The sequence below is a fragment of the Haliotis cracherodii genome, unplaced genomic scaffold, assembly GCF_022045235.1.
Source record: "Haliotis cracherodii isolate W230 unplaced genomic scaffold, xgHalCrac1.p SCAF_23, whole genome shotgun sequence".
Lineage (NCBI taxonomy): Eukaryota > Metazoa > Mollusca > Gastropoda > Lepetellida > Haliotidae > Haliotis > Haliotis cracherodii.
In genome coordinates this window covers 10,563,471-10,585,667 of record NW_027266279.1, presented here as the reverse complement: position 1 = coordinate 10,585,667, position 22,197 = coordinate 10,563,471, and the positions used below count along the sequence as shown (strand labels likewise).

The 22,197-nt window shown below is 42.2% G+C and overlaps 1 protein-coding gene across 1 annotated transcript; it reads right to left on the bottom strand.

Moving 5' to 3' along the window:
- Nucleotides 1-1,465: 1,465 nt before the first annotated feature.
- LOC139471566 (ATP-binding cassette sub-family F member 3-like) lies at nucleotides 1,466-22,154 on the bottom strand. The gene is made up of 19 exons (XM_071253944.1): nucleotides 22,082-22,154; nucleotides 18,755-18,899; nucleotides 17,984-18,119; nucleotides 17,149-17,243; nucleotides 16,571-16,690; nucleotides 15,920-16,024; nucleotides 14,703-14,864; nucleotides 13,158-13,304; nucleotides 12,130-12,186; nucleotides 11,816-11,838; nucleotides 11,540-11,595; nucleotides 10,993-11,193; nucleotides 9,038-9,114; nucleotides 8,280-8,324; nucleotides 7,966-8,095; nucleotides 7,028-7,208; nucleotides 5,150-5,282; nucleotides 4,380-4,467; nucleotides 1,466-3,037 (listed from the first exon to the last, which is right to left on the bottom strand). The coding sequence occupies exons 1-19, from the start codon at nucleotides 22,152-22,154 to the stop codon at nucleotides 2,885-2,887; spliced, it is 2,127 nt and encodes a 708-aa protein (XP_071110045.1). The 3' UTR covers nucleotides 1,466-2,884.
- Nucleotides 22,155-22,197: the final 43 nt, after the last annotated feature.

Here is a 22,197-nt window from a genome sequence, read left to right as displayed (position 1 = left end):
AAGTATTGAGGGCTTCACACCTTGTACCCATGTGGGGAATCAAACCTGCACCTTCGGGGTTAACCACCCAGCTATCCCACAACCTCTTCATGGTCATGGAGCTGAGGGTTGTTGCAAAACCAAATGAAAGACTTGCCAAGAATGGTATTCTGACATTGTCACAGGGTCAAGTTTCACAATTTTCACACAGCTGAAATAGCAACAAAATTCTGGTACATTTGCATGAGCAAAGAAATAAAGACAGATTTGTTAGCAGTGGTGAGAGGAGAATGACTTGTGGGGTCTCATCACCACAGCTCAAGTGAGACATACTAGAGACAATCTAGCATGGGCAGGTTTGATCCACTGATCACCACAGCTTCTAGTTAGACATGCTAGAGACAATCTAGCATGGGCAGGTTTGATCCACTGATCACCACAGCTTCAAGTGAGACATGCTCGAGACAATCTGGCATTGGCAGGTTTGATCTGCTGATCGCCATAGCTTCAAGTGAGACATGCTCGAGACAATCTGGCATGGGCAGGTTTGATCTGCTGATCGCCATAGCTTCAAGTGAGACATGCTCGAGACAATCTGGCATGGGCAGGTTTGATCTGCTGATCGCCATAGCTTCAAGTGAGACATGCTCGAGACAATCTAGCATAGGCAGGTTTGATCTGCTGATCACCACAGCTGATGAACCCTGCAGCAATTTTTAAAAAACCCAGGTCATTCATTTTGTTATTTTTACTGACCCAAAAATAACAACAAAATTGTCTGGCCTCAGGAACAAAAAAAGCCAACCAAACATATTTTCAGGTGCCGACGAAAACACCCGTATTCTATATTAACCTTCCCCCAGTAAATGTATTTCCAAATCGAAGATACCTGGATTTATTAGGTCTAACAGTTTTTATACAGTAATAATCATCTCTTCACTGTTCAAGTATAAAAAGCAAAGGTGGCTACTGGGGCTATTTTCACTTCTGTGATAGTATTGCAATAGTACCACAAACTATTGCAATAGTCTTGCGATAGTTGTCAACTATTGCAATAGTATAATGACAGTATTAACCAACTTTAGGTTGGTATTCATATTAATAAATGTAACAGACATGAATAAAGTATTGCCGACAATGTCACAACTAGCCATTTTCTCCATGTCGCTGCTCAAACCAAAGGGAGGTAACTCTAATCTCAAGTTGTCGTAATCCTTCTTATCAATACATAGCAGGTTTGAAAGTGACGCCTGTGATGCAATGACACTTGATCGTCATGGATACCATCAGCAACACGATAGGCAGTTTAAAATTCCTATCGATAAAGGACAATCGTGGGGAAAACATTTGCAATACATTGATAGTTCAATATATAGTTTCCAGGCCTGTCTATCCTTCAGCAAAAGACATGATAACCAATATATAATATACATGTATCACATTAATAATAGGATTCTTAAATACAAGACAAATAATGACTCTTCAGTTTGTATATGCATTTTATTACAATAGGACCTTGCCTGCTATGAAGCCTGTTAAGACCATGATGAGGCTGCATTCACAACTGTTTGTTGCTGAACATGGACAAACAAATACTAAATAGATATGGGACTCGGGTCAGGTGGGTCCTGAGTAGGACACGGATACCCACAGTACTATCCGGACGTATTATTTAATGACAAAAACTCACAATAGCTCAGTCGTTACACTACAAGATGCTTATGTTCACATTTTTTTCTGACGATGCACATGATCCTTTCTGCTCGTATAAGTTTGTTTAAGTAAAGATAAAGCTTCAGTCAACTTCATTGTAATCATGATCTGATCGTTTTATAAATAGCTTTTGCCAGGGCTGCAGTAAAGCAATTTCCAATCAGACATTTTGTCCCCAACTCCAGAGACCTACAATGGGTGCCCGGGTAGGGTTGGGTAATAGGGGCCCGATACCCGGGAAGACAATTTGGACTCATCCCAGCCCTAATACTTGATATAAGTTCAGGGAGAGATGATGGTGCTTGAGTTATTAAAGCCAAAATAAAGGATATGATTCTAAACTTAACACTAGAACCAAGAGCCAATACAATACACTGATGATACGGGGAGACCGATCACATTGGAAGAGTGAGCGAGTATGGTTTTACGCCACTTTAACACAATAATCCAACAATAACACTGCGGGTCTAACACATTGTACCCATATGGGAAACGAACGTGGCCTTTGGCATGACGAGCAAACGCTTTAACCACTTGGCTACCCCACCGCCCAGGACACTGGTGAACACAGACATCTTGTAAATTTTTTATTTTTTAAATATTTTATAGTTATTTATAGATGTGCATCGTCTTGCGTGGATATCCTGTTTATCAAACTAAGCCCTGCATCAGCAGCTTCATCTACAAACTGGCACCTGTCCTCAAAAAAAGATGCAGTTTGATCAAATTCTGAATCAGGCTTCATAAAACAAGCAGGTCAAAAAGTGCCATATTGCACCATGGTAACCATGTAACCATAGATACCATCACCCGTGGAAACAGCCTGCATCCATGCAGTGCAGAAAGTTCATTCACAGACATAACAAGTGACTTATGGACTTGCTTCACACAATGAAGCAGATTCTTCATGTTGTGAAGTCATCTGTGTCACACGAAAAGTGTCTTTCACCGTATCCATGGACACAAACATGGAACACTGTTGCCATGGCTACCATAAATGCATCTTGACCAAAGATATTTGAGACACTGACTCAACCTAGTCAATAATTGCATCATTGTTTTCCAAGGTCACAGTCTGACTATACGAGACGCTGTTTTCAGTCTTCGTTACAAAAATGTTCGGGCCATGCAACCAATTTCCTCAGTCACATAACAGTTAAAAGTTCATATATATCACAGATCCTTCCATTTCCTAAACTTGTGCTTGTAGTTCTGCATTGACAAGCTCCTTGTATTCGTCGATGCCGTTCTCCAGTGACGCGACGTTCTTGTCCTTCACTACCCACAGTTCCTTGCACACTTTCCTGATCAGCCGCTCGTCGTGAGATACCAGTATCACACCTCCCTGGTGGCAGAAGAAATACAATGTATACTGAGTAAGCAGGTGAGTGAGTGAGTGGGAGTGAGTGGGAGTGAGTAGTTGGAGTGAGTGAGTGAGTTGGAGTGAGTGAGTGAGTGAGTGGGAGTGAGTGAAAGTGAGTGAGTTGGAGTGAGTGAGTGAGTGAGTGAGTGAGTGAGTGAGCGAGTTGGAGTGAGTGAGTTGGAGTGAGTGAGTTGGAGTGAGTGAGTGAGTTGGAGTGAGTGAGTGAGTGAGTGAGCGAGTTGGAGTGAGTGAGTGAGTGAGTGAGTGAGCGAGTTGGAGTGAGTGAGTTGGAGTGGGTGAATGAGTTGGAGTGAGTGAGTGAGTGAGTGAGCGAGTTGGAGTGAGTGGGCGAGTTGGAGTGAGCGAGTTGGAGTGAGTTGGAGTGAGCGAGAGTGAGCGAGTGAGCGAGCGAGCGAGTGAAAGTGAGCGAGTGGAGTGAGTGAGAATTCTGAACAGTACAGGTATATCATGGTTTGTCAGCTTGATGTGGAGGAAAGCATGATACTATGCATGTATTAGACATTTATCATGTGTCACAAAAACAGGTTAAGGGCTGACAAGCGAAGAAACGTTATCAGGGTGGTAGTGATGGAACATTGTTCAAAGCTGCTTTCAGCAACATGACATATTTCCTGCTGGCTGTAAATAACCAAGTATTTGCCAGACAAACCAATGACTCAAAACATGAGCAAAAATCAACCCCATGCAATCAGCCATGTCAATGAACTTGATAACCTCTTACAAGTCTGGGATACTGTGGACCTGTTCTGATGCAGAAATCAAAAGCATTTATTCAACCAGTCCTCATTGTCTAGCTCAAACCTCAAGTGATGATGCGTTTGTTTTTGCTGCACTCAGCAATATTCCAGCTACATGACGCAGCTTGTATATAATCAATGGGTTTAACGCCGCTTTTAACAGTATCCCTGTTATATTGCATCGTGTGTCAGCTTGATGTGAGAGGAAAGCCCGAAGTGATGCAGGTCTCAGACGTTTACCACTTCAGTGAAACCCATGAGCACGGGTATGGTGCTGACAAACCTAGAAACATAATCGGGGCAAACCGGGATTCGAACCCACAATCATATGTTTCTGGTGTGCCCAAGGGACGCAACTCTGCACAGCGAATCGCAGCACCTCAGACGACTGAACCACCCGTGCCCCCATATAATTAAGGAACACAGGAACACGACAAGCTTTGATGACATGGGATCCTTTCTTACCCAGAGTCCCTGCTCAGTCATTGCAACGACCTGATCCTGCTAATTGCTGTAAGGACTGGTGACATATTTCACCTATTATGTTGTAAGATGCTTGTTCTCACCTTGAACTTCTTCAGGGCCTCCCCTAGAGCTTCTATTGTCTCCATGTCTAAGTGATTTGTAGGCTCGTCCAAGATTAGGAAGTTCGGACTGAAATTTGATATTATTTATACATTATAAAGTGATAAAATATTACAGTAACCTCTGGGAAAAAACATAATCCATGAAGCTTATAAATCAAATTCTTAAAGGAATGACAGGGCATCTCTAGAATCTGCCGACTGCTCCTGTCCTGCCATGACATAGGTTTATTTGTTGTTAAATGCTGGGTTTAAATTGGGTTTAATGTTGCGTCCAAGATTATTGCACTTATATTGCGACGTGCATGTGTGTGTGTGTGTGTGTGTGTGTGTGTGTGTGTGTGTGTGTGTGTGTGTGTGTGTGTGTCTGCTTGTACTAGTCTGGACTGATGCCGACTTAGAGTGCTAGCTCACTGAGATACCATGCAGCAGTTTAACATGAATACCCCACTCAGACACAGTATACTGACTCTGAGCCGACCAGTCCTTGTTTGAGCCCCTTAATGCCCTAGCGCCAGACAGGGTAACAACAAGTACCATCTTTTAACGTCTTTTGGTATGACGTGGCCGGGGATCGAACCCCGGGTCTTCTGCTCTCCGGGCGGACGCTCTACCACTAGACCACGGAGGCGGTCTGGAGAAACATGAACATAAATAGAGCACCTAAAGAAAAATGTGCCGCTCAGCTACATATAATATACTCTGTTCTGATTGGAGTAAGAACAAGGCCAGATGGACAATGACAAACTCACCTGGCTAAACTCAAGACAGCAAAGGCAACTCGACTCTTCTGTCCTCCCGATAAACTTGAGACTGGCCTCGTAGCCAGCTCACCCGACACGCCGTACGACCCAAGCTGGTTCCGGTAATATTCAGAATTCTTTCCTGTAAGATGACACGTCATGTTACTGTCACAGAAATGTTGGTTTGATTTTTGTAACCACTGCATATAAAACATATACCAGCTACCTGTCTGCAGCCTGCAAATATTTGAATCTGGACCAGACAAACCAGTGATTGATATTATAAGCAATGGCCCTAGGGATAACACGCAGTCGCCCATGTCAATGAAACCAGCCACCAATTCTAATAACATCCCAGGAACCACACTCACGAGGTCACTGGCACACAGGACTCACGAGGTCACTGGCACACTAGACTCACGAGGTCACTGGCACACAAGACTCACGAGGTCACTGGCACACAAGACTCACGAGGTCACTGGCACACAGGACTCACGAGATCACTGGCACACAAGACTCACGAGGTCACTGGCACACAAGACTCACGAGGTCACTGGCACACAGGACTCACGAGGTCACTGGCACACAGGACTCACGAGGTCACTGGCACACAGGACTCACGAGGTCACTGGCACACAAGACTCACGAGGTCACTGGCACACAAGACTCATGAGGTCACTGGCACACTAGACTCACGAGGTCACTGGCACACAGGACTCACGAGGTCACTGGCACACGGGACTCACGAGGTCACTGGCACACAAGACTCATGAGGTCACTGGCACACAAGACTCATGAGGTCACTGGCACACAGGACTCACGAGGTCACTGGCACACTAGACTCACGAGGTCACTGGCACACAAGACTCACGAGGTCACTGGCACACAGGACTCACGAGGTCACTGGCACACAAAACTCATGAGGTCACTGGCACACAAGACTCACGAGGTCACTGGCACACAGGACTCACGAGGTCACTGGCACACAGGACTCACGAGGTCACTGGCACACAGGACTCACGAGGTCACTGGCACACAAGACTCATGAGGTCACTGGCACACAGGACTCACGAGGTCACTGGCACACAGGACTCATGAGGTCACTGGCACACGGGACTCACGAGGTCACTGGCACACAAGACTCATGAGGTCACTGGCACACAAGACTCACGAGGTCACTGGCACACAAGACTCACTAAGCTACATCACATCTGAAATTTTGCAATATCATAGAAAATTGTGAACACACTCTAAGAACTCAAATATTGTCAAAGAACAACCCACAGCCACCAAGATATTAAACTAAGGTAAGTTATGATAAGATAGTTATTAAATATGACCGAGTATGGGAGTATGCCAGTACTGGCTTCAAACATTAACTGTAATCATGTTGGGAATCAAACCTGGGCTATGTGCATGACAAGCAAATGCTTTAACATCTCAGACATCCAACTGTCCTTCACATCATAAGAATTTACCGTAATCGACGTAATAAGCGCCCATGGCTATATTTGCTAATATATTGACTTGTGAACAATCCCAATTAGCACCCCTTCCGATTGATCAATGTACACAACACTTATTTATTCGCGTATAATAGGCACTCGTTTTTTATATGCACTCTTAATTATGGGCAATTAAATTCTGGAAAAATATACCTCGCGTATACAAACATTTCAGGCTGTCAGTATAAACCACGAAAGATATCTTTCAACTTTTTCACCAAAATAATATTCTAATAAGAGCCCCCTATTTCTAATTTTGAGAGCGCCCTGGGCGGTTATTACGTCGAATACGGTATTTGTATCACTACCCGGCAAAGCATTAATCATGTTAATGAAGTAATGCCCAACTCATATTGTGGTGAATTGTTCCAGTCTTTCCTACCTGGGAATCTGGCGGCCAGCAACTCCACCGACGTCACGTTCATCTCCAGCTGGTCAACGTGATGCTGACTGAAGTAGCCGATCTTCAGGTTACGATGACCATGGCGGATACCTTTCACAGGGTCAAGGTCGCCAAGGAGGATCTTCAACAGCGTTGTTTTACCAGCACCATTGTCTCCGACCTTAAGTACACGATGTTCATGTTACCATGGTACTTGTTCCAGAAGTTACCATTTTGTCAACCAAAAGTGTTAGCCATGATGACAGGAAATCGGAAATTTGCCTGTATTTGTACAAAATGCTTGCACTGAATATGGTTCTTCCAGTGCAACTTAGCAACATTTCAAAAGTGAACAAATTTAGGTATCAGTATTGGTAGGAATAGGACAATAAATTTTAGCTTCATCAGTTCAGCAGAGTGAGTGAGTGAGTGTGGTTAAAGCCGCTTTTAGCAATATTCCTGCAATATCACGGCAGGGGACACAACAAATGGGCTTCACACATTGTACCCATGTCGGGAATCGAACCCGGGTCTTTGGCGTGACGAGCAAACGCTTTAACCACTAGGCTACCCGACCGCCCCTCGAAATAAAGCATGAAAGTCAAAGTGTCCACATCATACCCTTAATGTAAAAAGACAAAAAGATTTTGAAGATTCAAATACCATTGGCGTAAACCTGAAGGACCCCACAGACGCACTAAATTTTCGAACTCTGTTTACACACAATGATGGACGTCAGACAATTACAAACAAACAACCTTGATGATAAACTTCTTTGATCTTAAATTGGGTCCAGGGACCTGTTCCACAAAGCGATCTCAGAACTCATGCAATTACAACTCCAATACTTTAACACAGACTTAAGATAAGTCATGGTGCTTCTGGAACCGTACCCAGGGGAGCTAAGAAACGAAAAAATACAAAACAATGTTACTCACAATACAAATCCTGGAATCCATGTTGGCATTGACACACACTTTGTTGAAGATTGGCTGGTCTTTAGAATAGTAGAAGGTCAGTTCATCCAGTTGAAGGATAGGGGGAGATAACTTCTCACACTCAGGAAACCTGACAAACACAATGAAAAACAGAAAATATCATTCCGTGTACACAAAGATTTCTACAGGAAAGAGTTAAATAAGCTCATTGATTCTACTTCATGCAAGGTAGAAATCAAGATAAAAACCATGAAAAACCCCAGATATATTCTTCATAAAAAAAATTGGATGTTATTTGTATAATATTTACTTACTTTAATACAACTTCTGTCTCCTTGGCAATAGGTACTAATGGTGGTCTGGAAAGAACAAAGAAAGGTGAAAGTCAATCAAAGGTACCTAAATGATCTTGTAGCCATGGTGAGTGAGTGAGTTGAGCTTAACGCCGCTTTTAACAGTATTACAGTTATATCGCGGCGTGTCAGCTTAATGTGGGAGGAAAGCCCGAAGTGAAGCAGGTCTCAGGCGTTTACCACTTCGGAGAAACCCACGAGCACGGGTATGGTGCTGACAAACCTAGAAACATAATCTGGGCGAACCGGAATTCGAACCCACAATCATAGGTTTCTGGCATGTTCAAGGGACGCAACTCTGCACAGCGAATCGCGTGGCCTTAGACGACTGGGCCACCCGTGCCCCCCTTGTAGCCATTGAGAAACACAATCTCACATCCCTGCGTGAAGACAAACCCTCCACAGAGGTCAAATCAGGTGAAGTTTCTAATCAGTCAAACATCGTCAATCTTCTAATTCTCTGCATGCAAAACAGCATACATCTAAAAAATGGGCAGTTCTTAATGGAAATAATAAAGGTTGTGCTTTTGTACTGTTGTGGATATTTATACACCCTGTTTTTGAGTGCCGTGCATATACACCAAAGAGTGTAATACATAAAAAAATACATAAAAAAAATAAATTAAAAAAATACATTTGAATGAATGCAAAGCAAATTTCTCAGAAAACTGCGCAACTAGTGATTTTAAAAGGATAACTTCCCCTTCCATCATACTTACAGTTTGTCCAGCAATTTCAGTTTGCTCTGGACTTGTGAAGCTCTGTTGGCATTGTAGCGGAATCTATCAATAAACACCTACAGGAGAGAATAAACAACAGTGACCAATATATAGAAACTATCACATTACAGTGAGTAAGTTTTGCTTAACGCCGCATCAGCAATCTTGCAGCTATTCGCGGCGAAAAAATGTCTAATCGGACCATCACATTACAGAATAAACATAGTAAACATTGAACACATATAACAAAACAGAATGAGTCCCATCCAGGTTTCGAACCCACATTTTCAGAGTGAGGCTACCACAAAAATGAAAGTCCGACAACTGGGAGTCCACACTTTCTAAATGGCACTGTATATTCTAGCTTTTCTTCACTACCATCTTTTAATGTGGTTTATTCTGTTGTGGCGAGGGGTTGGAACGACCAACCTTCGGCTTTGGGGATAGACGCTCTACCCACGGGACCACGTAGACTTCAACTTACTCATAAGTTGTACAATGTAGATGTGACATTGTCTGTACAGAGTGTGTGCGTGAATTTTGGAAACACTTTAGTCAAACCCCTGAGCATGGGTATGGTCTATATGACATACGACAGGTCATATGTTACTGTATCCTGTTCTGCCCTGAAACCACCAGGTCATACATTGCTGCACCCTGTTCTGCCCTGTAACAATCAGTTCATACGTTGCTACACCCTGCCCTGAAACCACCAGGTTATATGTTGCTACACCCTGCCCTGCCTTGGACCCACCAGGTCATATGTTGCTACACCCTGCCCTGCCTTGGACCCACCAGGTCATAGGTTGCTACACCCTGTTCTGCCCTGAAACCACCAGGTCATACGTTGCTACACCCTGTTCTGCCCTGAAACCACCAGGTCATACGTTGCTACATCCTGTTCTGCCCTGAAACCACCAGGTCATACTTTGCTACACCCTGCTCTGCCCTGAAACCACCAGGTCATACGTTGCTACATCCTGTTCTGCCCTGAAACCACCAGGTCATACGTTGCTACACCCTGTTCTGCCCTGAAACCACCAGGTCATACGTTGCTACATCCTGTTCTGCCCTGAAACCACCAGGTCATACTTTGCTACACCCAGCTCTGCCCTGTAACCTCCAGGTCATACGTTGCTACACCCTGTTCTGCCCTGTAACCACCAGGTCATACGCTGCTACACCCTGTTCTGCCCTGTAACCACCAGGTCATATGTTGCTACACCCTGTTCTTCCCTGTAACCACCAGGTCATATGTTGCTGCACCCTGCCCTGTAACCACCAGGTCATACGTTGCTACATCCTGTTCTTCCCTGTAACCACCAGGTCATATGTTGCTACACCCTGCTCTGCCCTGAAATGCCCACCAGGTCATACGTTGCTACACCCTGCCCTGCCCTGAAATGCCCACCAGGTCATACGTTGCTACACCCTGCCCTGTACCCACCAGGTCATACGTTGCTACACCCTGCTCTGCCCTGAAATGCCCACCAGGTCATACGTTGCTACACCCTGCCCTGCCCTGAAATGCCCACCAGGTCATACGTTGCTACACCCTGCCCTGAAACCACCAGGTCATACGTTGCTACATCCTGTTCTTCCCTGAAACCACCAGGTCATACTTTGCTTCATCCTATTCTGCCCTGAAACCACCAGGTCATACTTTGCTTCATCCTATTCTGCCCTGAAACCACCAGGTCATACTTTGCTTCATCCTATTCTGCCCTGTACCCACCAGGTCATATGTTGCTACGCCCTGCCCTGCCCTGTAACCACCAGGTCATACATTGCTACACCCAGCTCTGCCCTGCCCTGCCCTGCCCTGCCCTGTACCCACCAGGTCATACATTGCTACACCCTGCCGTGCCCTGCCCTGCCCTGCCCTGTACCCGCCAGGTCATACGTTGCTACACCCAGCTCTGCCCTGCCCTGCCCACCAGAGTACCTCCACCTACCTGTATATGGTCTCTGTACTGTTTCTGAGCTTCATATTCTCGTTGCTGGCTTTTCAATCTCTCCTCCCTGGTTTTGTGAAACACTTCATAGTTGCCACGGTAACAGTCTATTCTCTGTGAGTGTATATGCAAGATATCCGTGGCAACCGCATCAAGAAACAGCCGATCGTGAGAAACTACTAAAATAGTCTTTGGCCAGTTCTGGAAAGAATGATCGCAAACTTCATAAAAAAATCCATGCACAATTGGATAAATGAAAATCATTGTCTTTGTTTTCACACGTGAAACATGCTTAGAATTGGTTTCTTAATTTTAATGTTTCTATATGCATCTGCTTTGTGAATTTGCCACAACTTAAAAAGATATACAGTACAGTGAGTGAGTGAGTATGGTTTTACGCCGCTTTTAACATTATTCCAGCAATATCACGGCGGGGGTCACCAGAAATGGGCTTCACACATTTTACCCATGTCGGGAATCGAACCCGGGTCTTCGGCGTGAAGAGCGAACGCCCCAAATACAGCACAGAAACAAGTGACATGCCTACCTGTAAATAATTCTCCAACCATATAATGGCTTTCATGTCCAACATGTTTGTAGGTTCTGGAAATGGAAAGCATTTGATTGAACATGCTGAGCCAATGACACCAAATTCATGAATGGGCAATCAAAAATTTCAAATCACAATAGCCATACAAATACAATCTTTAAACATCTTTTGCTATAATCCTTGCTTATGGTATTCTTCTATCTTCTATCTACAAGACCAAGGAGATGATCAAATGCAATCAAAATGTGTTCTCATCAATGTTGTAGAACTTACCATCAAGTAGCAACAAGTCTGGTCTGAAAAGAAAAAAGAACTCACATTTATCAAATAATCCACTTGAGAATCATTCTTAAGGAAAATTAATTTAGTGTACACATTTTTTACAAACGACAAAAATGTATTTTTTAGAGTAAAAATATCATTTATACTTATCCTGCCTCATACAAATAAGAGTGATAAGTATGAGTCAGGATAAGATAAAATTATCTACTTCATTATTGACTGATAATTAGAGGCTACAAATAGTTGTTCAGTCACATTATTTTGTCTGATTTCCAACACTTGAACAAAAGGTTTCCACAACTTACTCAGTGAAGAGAGCTCTAGCAAGGGCTAATCTCATCCTCCAACCTCCGGAATATTCTCTGTGAAACAGACATAGAAACATAGAACCAGGAACACTTCACAAACTTGACAAGCAAAAACAAAGTGACAATGCTTGTGATCATTTCATTACCCTATGCACAACTGAGGACAAAATCTTGTTCTTGACTTGTATATGATTTATAGCGTCTATATTTTGGGAACCAACATTACAACCCGTGAAGATCCGAGTTAGAATATATCTTCAGCAACCCATGCTTGTCGTAAGAGGTGACTAACGGGATCGGGTGGTCAGGATCAATGACTTGGTTGATGCATGTCATCGTTTCCCAATTTCGTGGATTGATGCTCTTGGTGTCAATCACTGGAATATCTGGTCCAGACTTGATTATTTACAGAAGACCGTCATATAACTGAAATATTGCTGAGTGCAGCATTAAACATCAAACAAACAAAGCTTTCTACAACCAAGCCACCACCATGACATATCATGACATAGAGAACACAAAATCACTGGTGGTGAGGTGAGGTGAAATGGGGTTTAACGTTGCGTCCAAGATTATTGCACTTATATAGCGACGTGCATGCATGTGTGTGTGTGTGGCTGCTTGTACTAGTCCGGACTGATGCCGATAGTGCTAGCTCACTGAGATACCATGCCGCAGTTAACATGAATACCTAACTCAGACACAGTATACTGACTCCGAGCCGACCAGTCCTTGTTTTAGCCCCTTAAGGTCGAGCGCCAGACAGGGTAACAACAAGTACCATCTTTTAACGTCTTTTGGTATGACGCGGCCGGGGATCGAACCCCGGACCTTCCGCTCTCCCGGCGGACGCTCTACCACAAGACAACGGAGGCGGCTCAAAATCACTGGCATAGTTTCCTTACAAAATGCATAATATATTGACAGAATTTGGTGAAAAAAACATTTGTTTCATGATTTTCTACCAAAATTGTAATGGTGTGCCTGTCTGCTTATATCTTTCAATAAGGAGGAATCATTCTCACCTTGTTGGCCTACTCTGCCCCTCGGACGAAAATCCCAGACCAGCCAGAATAACTGCTGCTCTGGCTGGGGCTTTGTCCGCTTCAATCTCCTCCAACTCACGATAAATCTCACTTAGTCTCACTGAAACATCTTTGTCCGCTGCAGAACTGAAAACCAATGTCAAAAGTCAATTATAACAAGACAGAAAGTAAGCAGGGGTCACAAATAACCCTGACCTCTACTCCAACATCAGCTGAGGAACTATTTTGATTTATTGGGAGATATATAGCTGCCGTAACGTTTGAGTCTGTTTCTCTTAAAATGCACAATAATATAACATAGTCATGGCATTATTCAAAGATGCACTGGTGCATCATTGAAGGTTGAGGGCATAAAAATATTTCTAAGTTTAAAACATGAAAAAAGCAATATTTTTTCAGAAAATCCACTTATCAAAATCAACCTTTTCACTGCACCTCCCCTGTTGGTATAAAAACTGTACCCCAATTGGAAAAGAATCCATGAAGTAGTTTTCAAATTATAGGTTGCACAAATGTTGAAGTAAAGAAATATTCTATGAAAAATAGCTTTATTTTTTTAAAACATACAAATATTGAAATCGAACTTTGCACTGCACCCCTCCTGTTTGTATGGTAAGTGTTCACTAAGTCACTAAAGAATCTATGTTGCAGTTTTAAAGTTATAGGCCAAACAAATGTTGAAGTAAAAAAAATATTATGAGTTCAAAAGTTTGGGTATTTTGGGAAAAATTCAGAAAATACACATATCAAAATCAAACTTTGCAAGGCACCTCTTCTATTAGTATGGAAACTGTTTCCTAAATTTGAAAATAATCCATAAAGTAGTTTTCAAGTAAAAGGTCTCACAAACAAATGTCTTTGAAAGTATTTAATTACATTTATTGAAACCATCATAATCTCACACAATCTCATTTAAATCAGACCTGAGTTCTCGCTACCGCTAGACAATGATCTGAAGACATCCCATTAGGAATCACGTCAGAACAACCTTTCATTCGACCAATGAGAGCGTCGCTTACCAGATCAGGAAAGTGACAGTCAGAATGTGATTTCTAATCATGCAACCTCGAAAATGTTTACACGGGGTATTCCGAACGATAGTTACAGGTTTAACCACTGAATCCTTACAATATAGACCATCTATTAGCCATTACAGAATGTTCTTTTGTTCAGGTTTCAAATTTGTAATCAAGAATTTGTCAAAATATGTTTCAAAGCGTAGTCGCCAATTTGAAATTATTCCCGTAAAGCCCAAGAAAGCTGCCTTCTGACTGGTCATTCTATTGGGCGGTCAAATTTCGCGCAAGGTCGGTCTGACGTGACCCGTAATGGGATGTCCTCAGATCTTTGTTTAGCGGTAGCGAGACTTGAGGTCTGATTTTAATGAGATTGACTCTCGCATGGTGACCGTGTCTTCAATGTGCCAGGTAATTCATTGGTAATTACACGGCATCAGAATGAAAACACATGGATCTGGGTACTCATATCAAAACTGCTTACATTAAATTGAATCTTAAACATTACCCTGTGGAGTTAAGCTGTGCGTTCAACTGGCGTTCTTCGTTCAGCAGTCCTTCTCGCCTCTCGTCACACTCGAGGACACTCTGAAGGGCCAGGGTGTCGTCCCCCACCACCTCCTGCTCCACATGCAGCACTGAGATGTGGGACGGGATTAACAGCTGATTGCTGGGGAGGACAAATATATCAACAAGAGTAAGTATTAGTTAAAAACTTTGAGTGAGTGAGTTGGGTTTAACACTGCTTTTAACAGTATTCCAGTTATATTGCGGCGTGTCAGCTTAATGTGGGAGGAAAGCCTGAAGTGATGCAGGTCTCGGACGTTTACCACTTCGGTGAAACCCACGAGCACGGGTATGCTGACAAACATAAAAACATAATCGGGGCAAATCGGGATTCAAACCCACAATCATAGGTTTCTGGCATGCACCAGGGAATCGTGGCACCTTAGATGACTGGGCAACCCATGCCCCCTAAAAACTTTGAGCTAGGTATCATATCATACTTCAAACCTTTTCATTTTGTAAACAGTAACAACCAGTGTCTTGAGCGTAAAAATTACAGCCGAACAGCTACCATGGCAGAGAAATTAGTGATGTCATTTGATTGTGACATCATGAAAACCATTGACGTCACAAAGGTCTGCAAAGCATTGTGATGAAATTTCATTGAAGCGATATGTACAAGGAGCCATGAAAAAGTATTGCCAAAACTATTGTTATAATTTTTGTGTGTGTTTTTATTTCATTTCACAAGTGTTTCCCATTGTGACTACATGGTTTCGTTGTCTCAGTATGGACAGGTTAATCTCGTATCAAAGGTGATACAGGTAACAGTCATGTTCACTTGTGCATCACTTTCTCAGCATCAGACTGTATCATTTCATGATTTTACTGTTGGCACAATGGGAGACATCGCTTTACCTTACCCAAGTAAGATTTTGGTTGATAGACATGTCGCCTCTAATGACAAGCATAGGAAGAGGTGGAAGAGGTATGGTTCAGAACCAGTAACTCAGTCAGAGCATATGAGCTGAATCTGGGAGGAAAGCCCTAAGTGACACAGCTCGTAGATGTCTGCCACGTAGGAGAAACCTTCACGTGATGCTTATAACCAGGGCTCATAATCAGACAAAATCAACACTCAACCAGGAGATCCTGGCAGCAAAGGGACACAACTCTGAACAGCAAATCCTAAAGCAGATTATAAAGTGAGTGTCCTACCTGGAAATCATCTTGAGTAGTGTGGTCTTTCCGAGGCCATTTCTGCCGACAAATCCATATCTGCGTCCAGTTATCAGATGGATACTTGCCCCAGTCATCAGTACCCTGCATCAGTTGGAACATGGGATGAGACACACAACGACAAGAGGCACATACCTAGATCTGTGTAATCCTCCAACTAATAGTCAACTATTACTAAAAACACACCTAAAATTCATAAACATTATTGTTCCCTTAACAGGATTAATTTTGGTCCTGTTGCAATGAATGTTTTCAAATCATCTAAAAGTGAGTGAGCATTGTTTTGCGCTGTAGTCACCAATATCCTTCCAGTTACATCATGGCAGAGTATTTCTAATACAGGCTTGGCAAACCACGAACTGATATCCTTGATTCATGATGTCGGGGTACACTGACACAAGACACAACAGAAAGGTCACACATTGTAACCATCTGTAACAACAAGTACCATCTTTTAACGTCTTTTGGTATGACGCGGCCGGGGATCAAACCCCGGACCTTCCGCTCTCCCACCAGACCACGGAGGCAGTCTTGGCAATAGGGAATACCCACAGATGTTAAGGTGAGCAATAAAACATTTACATATTTCAGCTATATATGAAGCAACCAACAAAATAGAAAGACCATCACCTTTCCCCAAATGCTATATCAAAGTCTTCTATACGGATGTCGTAGCTGCGGTTAGTTCCTGAAGCATCAAGCTTGGCATCCTTCCTGTTGATCTGCTGACTAGCACTGGCAGTTTCCAACCTGAAAACACATAACAGTTGGTGTACACTGAGTGAGTGAGTTGGGTTTAACGCCGCTTTTAACACTATTCCAGTTACATCATGGTGTGTCAGTTTAATGTGGGAGGAAGCTTAAAGTGATGCAGGTCTCAGACGTTAACCACTTCGGTGAAATCCACGAGCACTGGTATGGTGATGAGATGACAAACCTAGAAACATAATCGGGGCAAACCGGGATTCGAACCCACAATCATAGGTTTCTGGCGTGCCAAAGGGATGCAACTCAGCACAGCGAGTCGCGGCACCTGATACAACTGGGCCACCTGTGCCCCCTTAAAACATTGAATGGTCAACATGGTTGAAAATAGCAATAGTAGGACATTGCAACAGGAATAAAGTGGCACGACAGTCTTGGCAGATATATCGATGTGATAGGCGTGTCGCTATTCTCTTATGAAACAATCAATGTTCTTGGCTTACACAATCTCTGCAGGTTTAGCCGGGTTCTCAGATCGTTTATCCAGCTTCTTTTGTCTGATCGCCTCAGCTTTCACTAGCTTCTTCTGGTTCACTTTCTACAACACAATACGTCCATGATTTAGTGAGTGAACGTGGAGTTAGGACAATCAGCAATATCCTAGCTATGTCTATGGCCACATCAAGCCCGGGATCAGCAAACAAGTGCTGTCAGGGTATTGGGGCCATGGAAATTCACAACCACTTAGGTCACACATTGTCACCAAATATGTGTCTGTGTGTGGGGGGGGGTTGTGGCTGTTTGTATTAGTCTGACTTATGCCGGTTTTACAGTGCTAGCTGTGACACCACGCCACAGTTAAACATGAATACCCCATTCAGAGACAGCATACTGACTGATCCAACCAGTCAGACAGAGTAACAACAAGTACCATCTTGGTTGCAGCATGTCATCGATCCCAATTGCGTGGATGGATGCTCATGATATTAATCACTGGATTGTCTGGTCCAGACTCGATTATTTACAGACCGCCGTCCTATAGCTGGAATATTGCTGAGTGCGGCGTTAAACAACAAACCAACCAACCAACCTAACCTTCCTCTCTTTGGGCAGATACTCTATCCACTAGACCACAGAGTCGGATCACCATACTTCGCAAGACGGACAAGATTGAATTCAGGGGTAGACACCATCATTAAAGGTAACTGCTCTGCAGATCATTTCAGACTTCAGTCATATGTAAAAATAACTTGGGGGATAAACAAGGAGTAAAAAGTATGCATGCAAGTACAATACAGGGTCTTATTTCAAAATATTTTCCCTGGAGGATGAACTCACTGAGCCCATGTCCCTCTTCTTCAACCAGATGCTGCTGTCCTCATCGTTCATCTCGGTCAAGTCTAAGGATTTGGATCCGATGTGGACGGGGGCATCCAGGACACGGTGCTGACCGTTCATCGATATCCTAGAGTCACTGTTTACAAACGAAGAGAGAAATAAATACAGACACACTGTAAAAAAACTACTTCTTACACAGTCGCATCTTGGGGTCACACAGGATTGCAGTGGTGCGTGACCGATGGTCACAGTGGTGATTGTTGTGATGCATGGGATGACTTGTTTTTTAAAGCTGGAATTGGGATGTTTCCACACCAGGATCGAAGAGCAAAGAGGTGGTAAGGTGAAATGGGGTTTAACGTCCAAGATTATTGCACTTATATCGCGACGTGCATGCACGTGTATGTGTGTGCGTGTGGCTGCTTGTACTGGTCCGGACTGATGCTGATTTATAGTACTAGCACACTGAGATACCATGCCGCAGTTTAACATGAATATCCCACTCAGACACAGTATACTGACTCTGAGCCGACCAGTCCTTGTTTTAGCCCCTTAATGCCGAGCGCCAGACAGGATAACAACAAGTACCATCTTTTAACATCTTTTGGTATGACGCGGCTGGGGATCAAACCCCGGACCTTCCGCTCTCCGGGCTGACGCTCTACCACCAGACCACGGAGGCGGCCTATCTAAAAGTCTAAGAGCAAAGAGAAATGCATGGTGTGACAAAGGTTAAGTTAAAAAATTAACTACTACCAACACTCCAGTTACCTTGCCAGGAGGCTGTGGAGTTTCTGACATATCTCCATGACGTCGTCCTCCGACTTCTCTCCATCAGCCTGCAGCAGCATGATGCCCACTGCATCAAACAGGTCATCTGCCGTATCAAAGTCATCACAGCAATCCTCCAATAGGCCTAAAAAGCAAACGACCATACAGCAATGTTATGATTAGCAACAGACCAATGAAATCGGCATGGTCAATATTTAGAAGATCTGACAAACTTTCCATAAGGTGGTGAAATGGAGTTAAAAGTCACAAGCGCGAGCGCAAGCGCACGCGCGTGTGTGCGTGTGCGTGTGTGTGCATGCATAAAATCTACACAGAAATTCATCCAACAATAGTTATCGTTATGTATAACTCTAAGAATACTACCTCTATTAAATCAGAGCTGTTTGGGCTGTCGCTCACATTATAAAAAAATATTATAAATTTTCAAAAGACGTCCTCTTCACTGCTAACATATCTAATATTCTCTGCACATGCACGAGGCAGGAAAACATAACTTCTTTCCTGTGTCTCCAACTGTAAATAAGTCCAAATTTGAGCTTAAATTGATGTGGTGTCTTTCAAGTGCATTGTGTATAGGACAGATATGCCTGCTGAGGTCCAAAACCTCAAACTTTTTTTTTAATGATTAACATAAACTACTTGCTAAGAACTGATGTTCTGCAATGTATCTCTTATTTGTAGGTCAAAATAAATCACATATATGTAGTTTCACATTGGCCTATCTCATTCAATTATCAATAGTTGGATTAAACTATTTCCCGTGAGTGACCAAATGATACTGGAGCCAAGATATCCACTGGGTCAACTAGTAAGCAATGGTAACACTTATTTCACACATGTTCTCATTCAATAACCCTTTTCGGTCAAGTAATAGTTAATATGACTCAATAATATGTTGATCATTTGTTATCTAAATTACATAAAGAGCTTGTTTTTCACACCCAGAACAAAATGCCACAGATGACACATGCCCCCCTAAAGATAAGATCTCATTGTACTGTAAATATAGATAAAACTGCTACTTGTATTGCCTTGTTTCTTTACTTGAAATAACACGTCTAGTCCAATTTAAAGCTAAAAAAAATAATTGTCTTGGTTCTCAGGCAGTGCCCACATCATCATAAAGTTCATTGCACATTTCGTTTTTGTTTCCATTTTCAATTTTTTTATGTGCATTAGGATTTTTATATTTTCTTGAAAATGGAAATAAAAACAAAACATGCAGCAGACTTTATGATGATGCGGGTGGTGCCTGAGAACCAAGACTATTATTTTTTTTAGCCTAACATTAAATGTTAACGCTTTTCATGTAAGGCTAAAAAAAATAATAGTCTTGGTTCTCAGGCACCACCCGTTTCATCATATACTCTGCCGCATGATTTGTTTTTATTTCCATTTAATTCTTTTTTACATAAATCCTAACACAATGCCCGGAAAAAAATGAAAATGGAAACAAAAACAAAACATGCAGTGAACTTTATGATGATGTGGGCAGCAGCGCCTGAGAACCAAGACTATTATTTTTTTTGACCTTATCATTCTGTATTCAGGATCTGATATTGTTATCATTCATTCAGCTTAAAGAGTAACTGAGAATGCAGACATGTTCAATCATGTGACGACAAAGCTATTGATATTTTTAACCATATACATTAGCAATTGCAAGAATTACAATATTTGAGGTATCAATATATATATATATATATATATATATACACTGACATAAGAAATAGAATGTTAAAACAGACATTCAATGTCAAGTGTCATGAAAAGAGATAGTTTTTTGCGCAAACCTTTTCCTGTGCACCAATTTCATGGGCCTAAATTAATCGTGATTGGACACGATGAACTCTTCCGAACATTAGAAAGAAGGTAGAATGATGACACGAGACAAATAGATGTCAGTTCCATTCTTTAACCACAAGCACAGGCCTACAATGGGTGTAAGGTTTCGGAAGTCTGTCTCAAAATTGTTAACCTCAAATTACTTTTCTTAGTGTCACTGTCAGGCAAATCCAATCTATAAATAGCAAACAACAAATATGACTTTCAGCTAGTCACAGTATGGCATTTATGATATATATATCCATTCTCTATCCACTAAAGTTCGTTTTAAGGCATCAATGAAGGTAATATGACCGTGGTTGTTGTAAATAACAGTGAGTTGTGTGATCTTCTGATTACTTCACATACAATTTTGCCGCAATGAAAATAAACAATATATTGAATGAAATTTTGAATAAAATTAATAAAATAGATTACAAAGATTAAGGTAAGTCCAGATATATAATAGAACTGTTTTTATAACCAGGCAGTGTAACAACATCATTACTTAGCGCACTTCATTATGGATTTGTTGATTTGTTATTTCTGGTGTTACATGCTCACAGTTATGTCTGTGTTGGGGGGAAAAACATCAAAGCTCTCCAACCCTGTGTATAATACGAGCCCCCTTGAAAGCCCCCTAATTTGAGGTACGAAAAACTTGCCTTATACACAGCTAAATAAGATACCTTCAACTTTATCGGAAAGCAGAATGATCGGATTTGTTTCTGAATGCAGGATATAGGCTTCTTGATGAGTGTTATGACGACTATCCATAACTATGATAAAAACATTCTGTCATAAATGAAATAATAGGTCAATCAATTTACTGGAAACACAGGTATTTCTTTTAGGACCTGATCAGAAACAGCGAAGAAATGTACCAAAATGGGTTAAGAAATGGTCTTGGTAATTTTGGTTGGGGACAGACGTTTCCAAGAAACTATGTACAAACTGAAGCCAGTTGCAATATGCAGCACATTGAATATTTGATGCTTTCGAGCTGCTTCCCAGGTGATTTTTTTCCCAACTTGGGAAACCGACTTCACCCATTTAGAGGGTGTGCTCAACCTGCCAATGATCAAAGAGTCAATCAAGACGAGTGAAGCATGAGCCTCAGTTGGACTCATTTAATAATAAGAATCTTGACATAAGCTGCAATCTTGTCACTTAGAATGTCTCAGAATGTTCCTCTCATTTTTCGCATTTAGTCTTTGGGACGTCTTTATTATCTTTGTTGAATATTTACTCGTTAGTGTGCAATTGGTTTAAGTCGTTAAATATTGTGTAGTTGTTTGGTTTTTTTTAATCTAGTCGGTTCAGAACTCTACCCAACATTGCACAACAGATAATAATGACAGGAGACCGGTACCGCACGTGTCAATCATCTGGTCATTCGGGAAAGTCCATGTGAGAGTTGATCTACAAAAGGAAAAAGACAAGGAACAGAATACGAGCATAATGATGAAATTAATTAAAAACCTTTCACGTAAGTTGACACTTCCTCATCAATGTTTGGAAAGGCATGCGTGAGAAGTTCTTCGCAAGCCGCCATGTTGGCAAATAATATATTCTCTAACATTACACGGCGTCATTTT

Excerpts from the sequence above, each read along its gene's own strand:
- LOC139471566 (XM_071253944.1), bottom strand. The coding sequence starts at position 22,154 with ATGGCGGCTTGCGAAGAACTTCTCACGCATGCCTTTCCAAACATTGAT. Across the intron at positions 5,283-7,027 it reads GCTGGCCGCCAGATTCCCAG|GAAAGAATTCTGAATATTAC; the intron begins GTAGGAAAGACT and ends GTCATCTTACAG. Across the intron at positions 3,038-4,379 it reads AGGCCCTGAAGAAGTTCAAG|GGAGGTGTGATACTGGTATC; the intron begins GTGAGAACAAGC and ends TTCTGCCACCAG.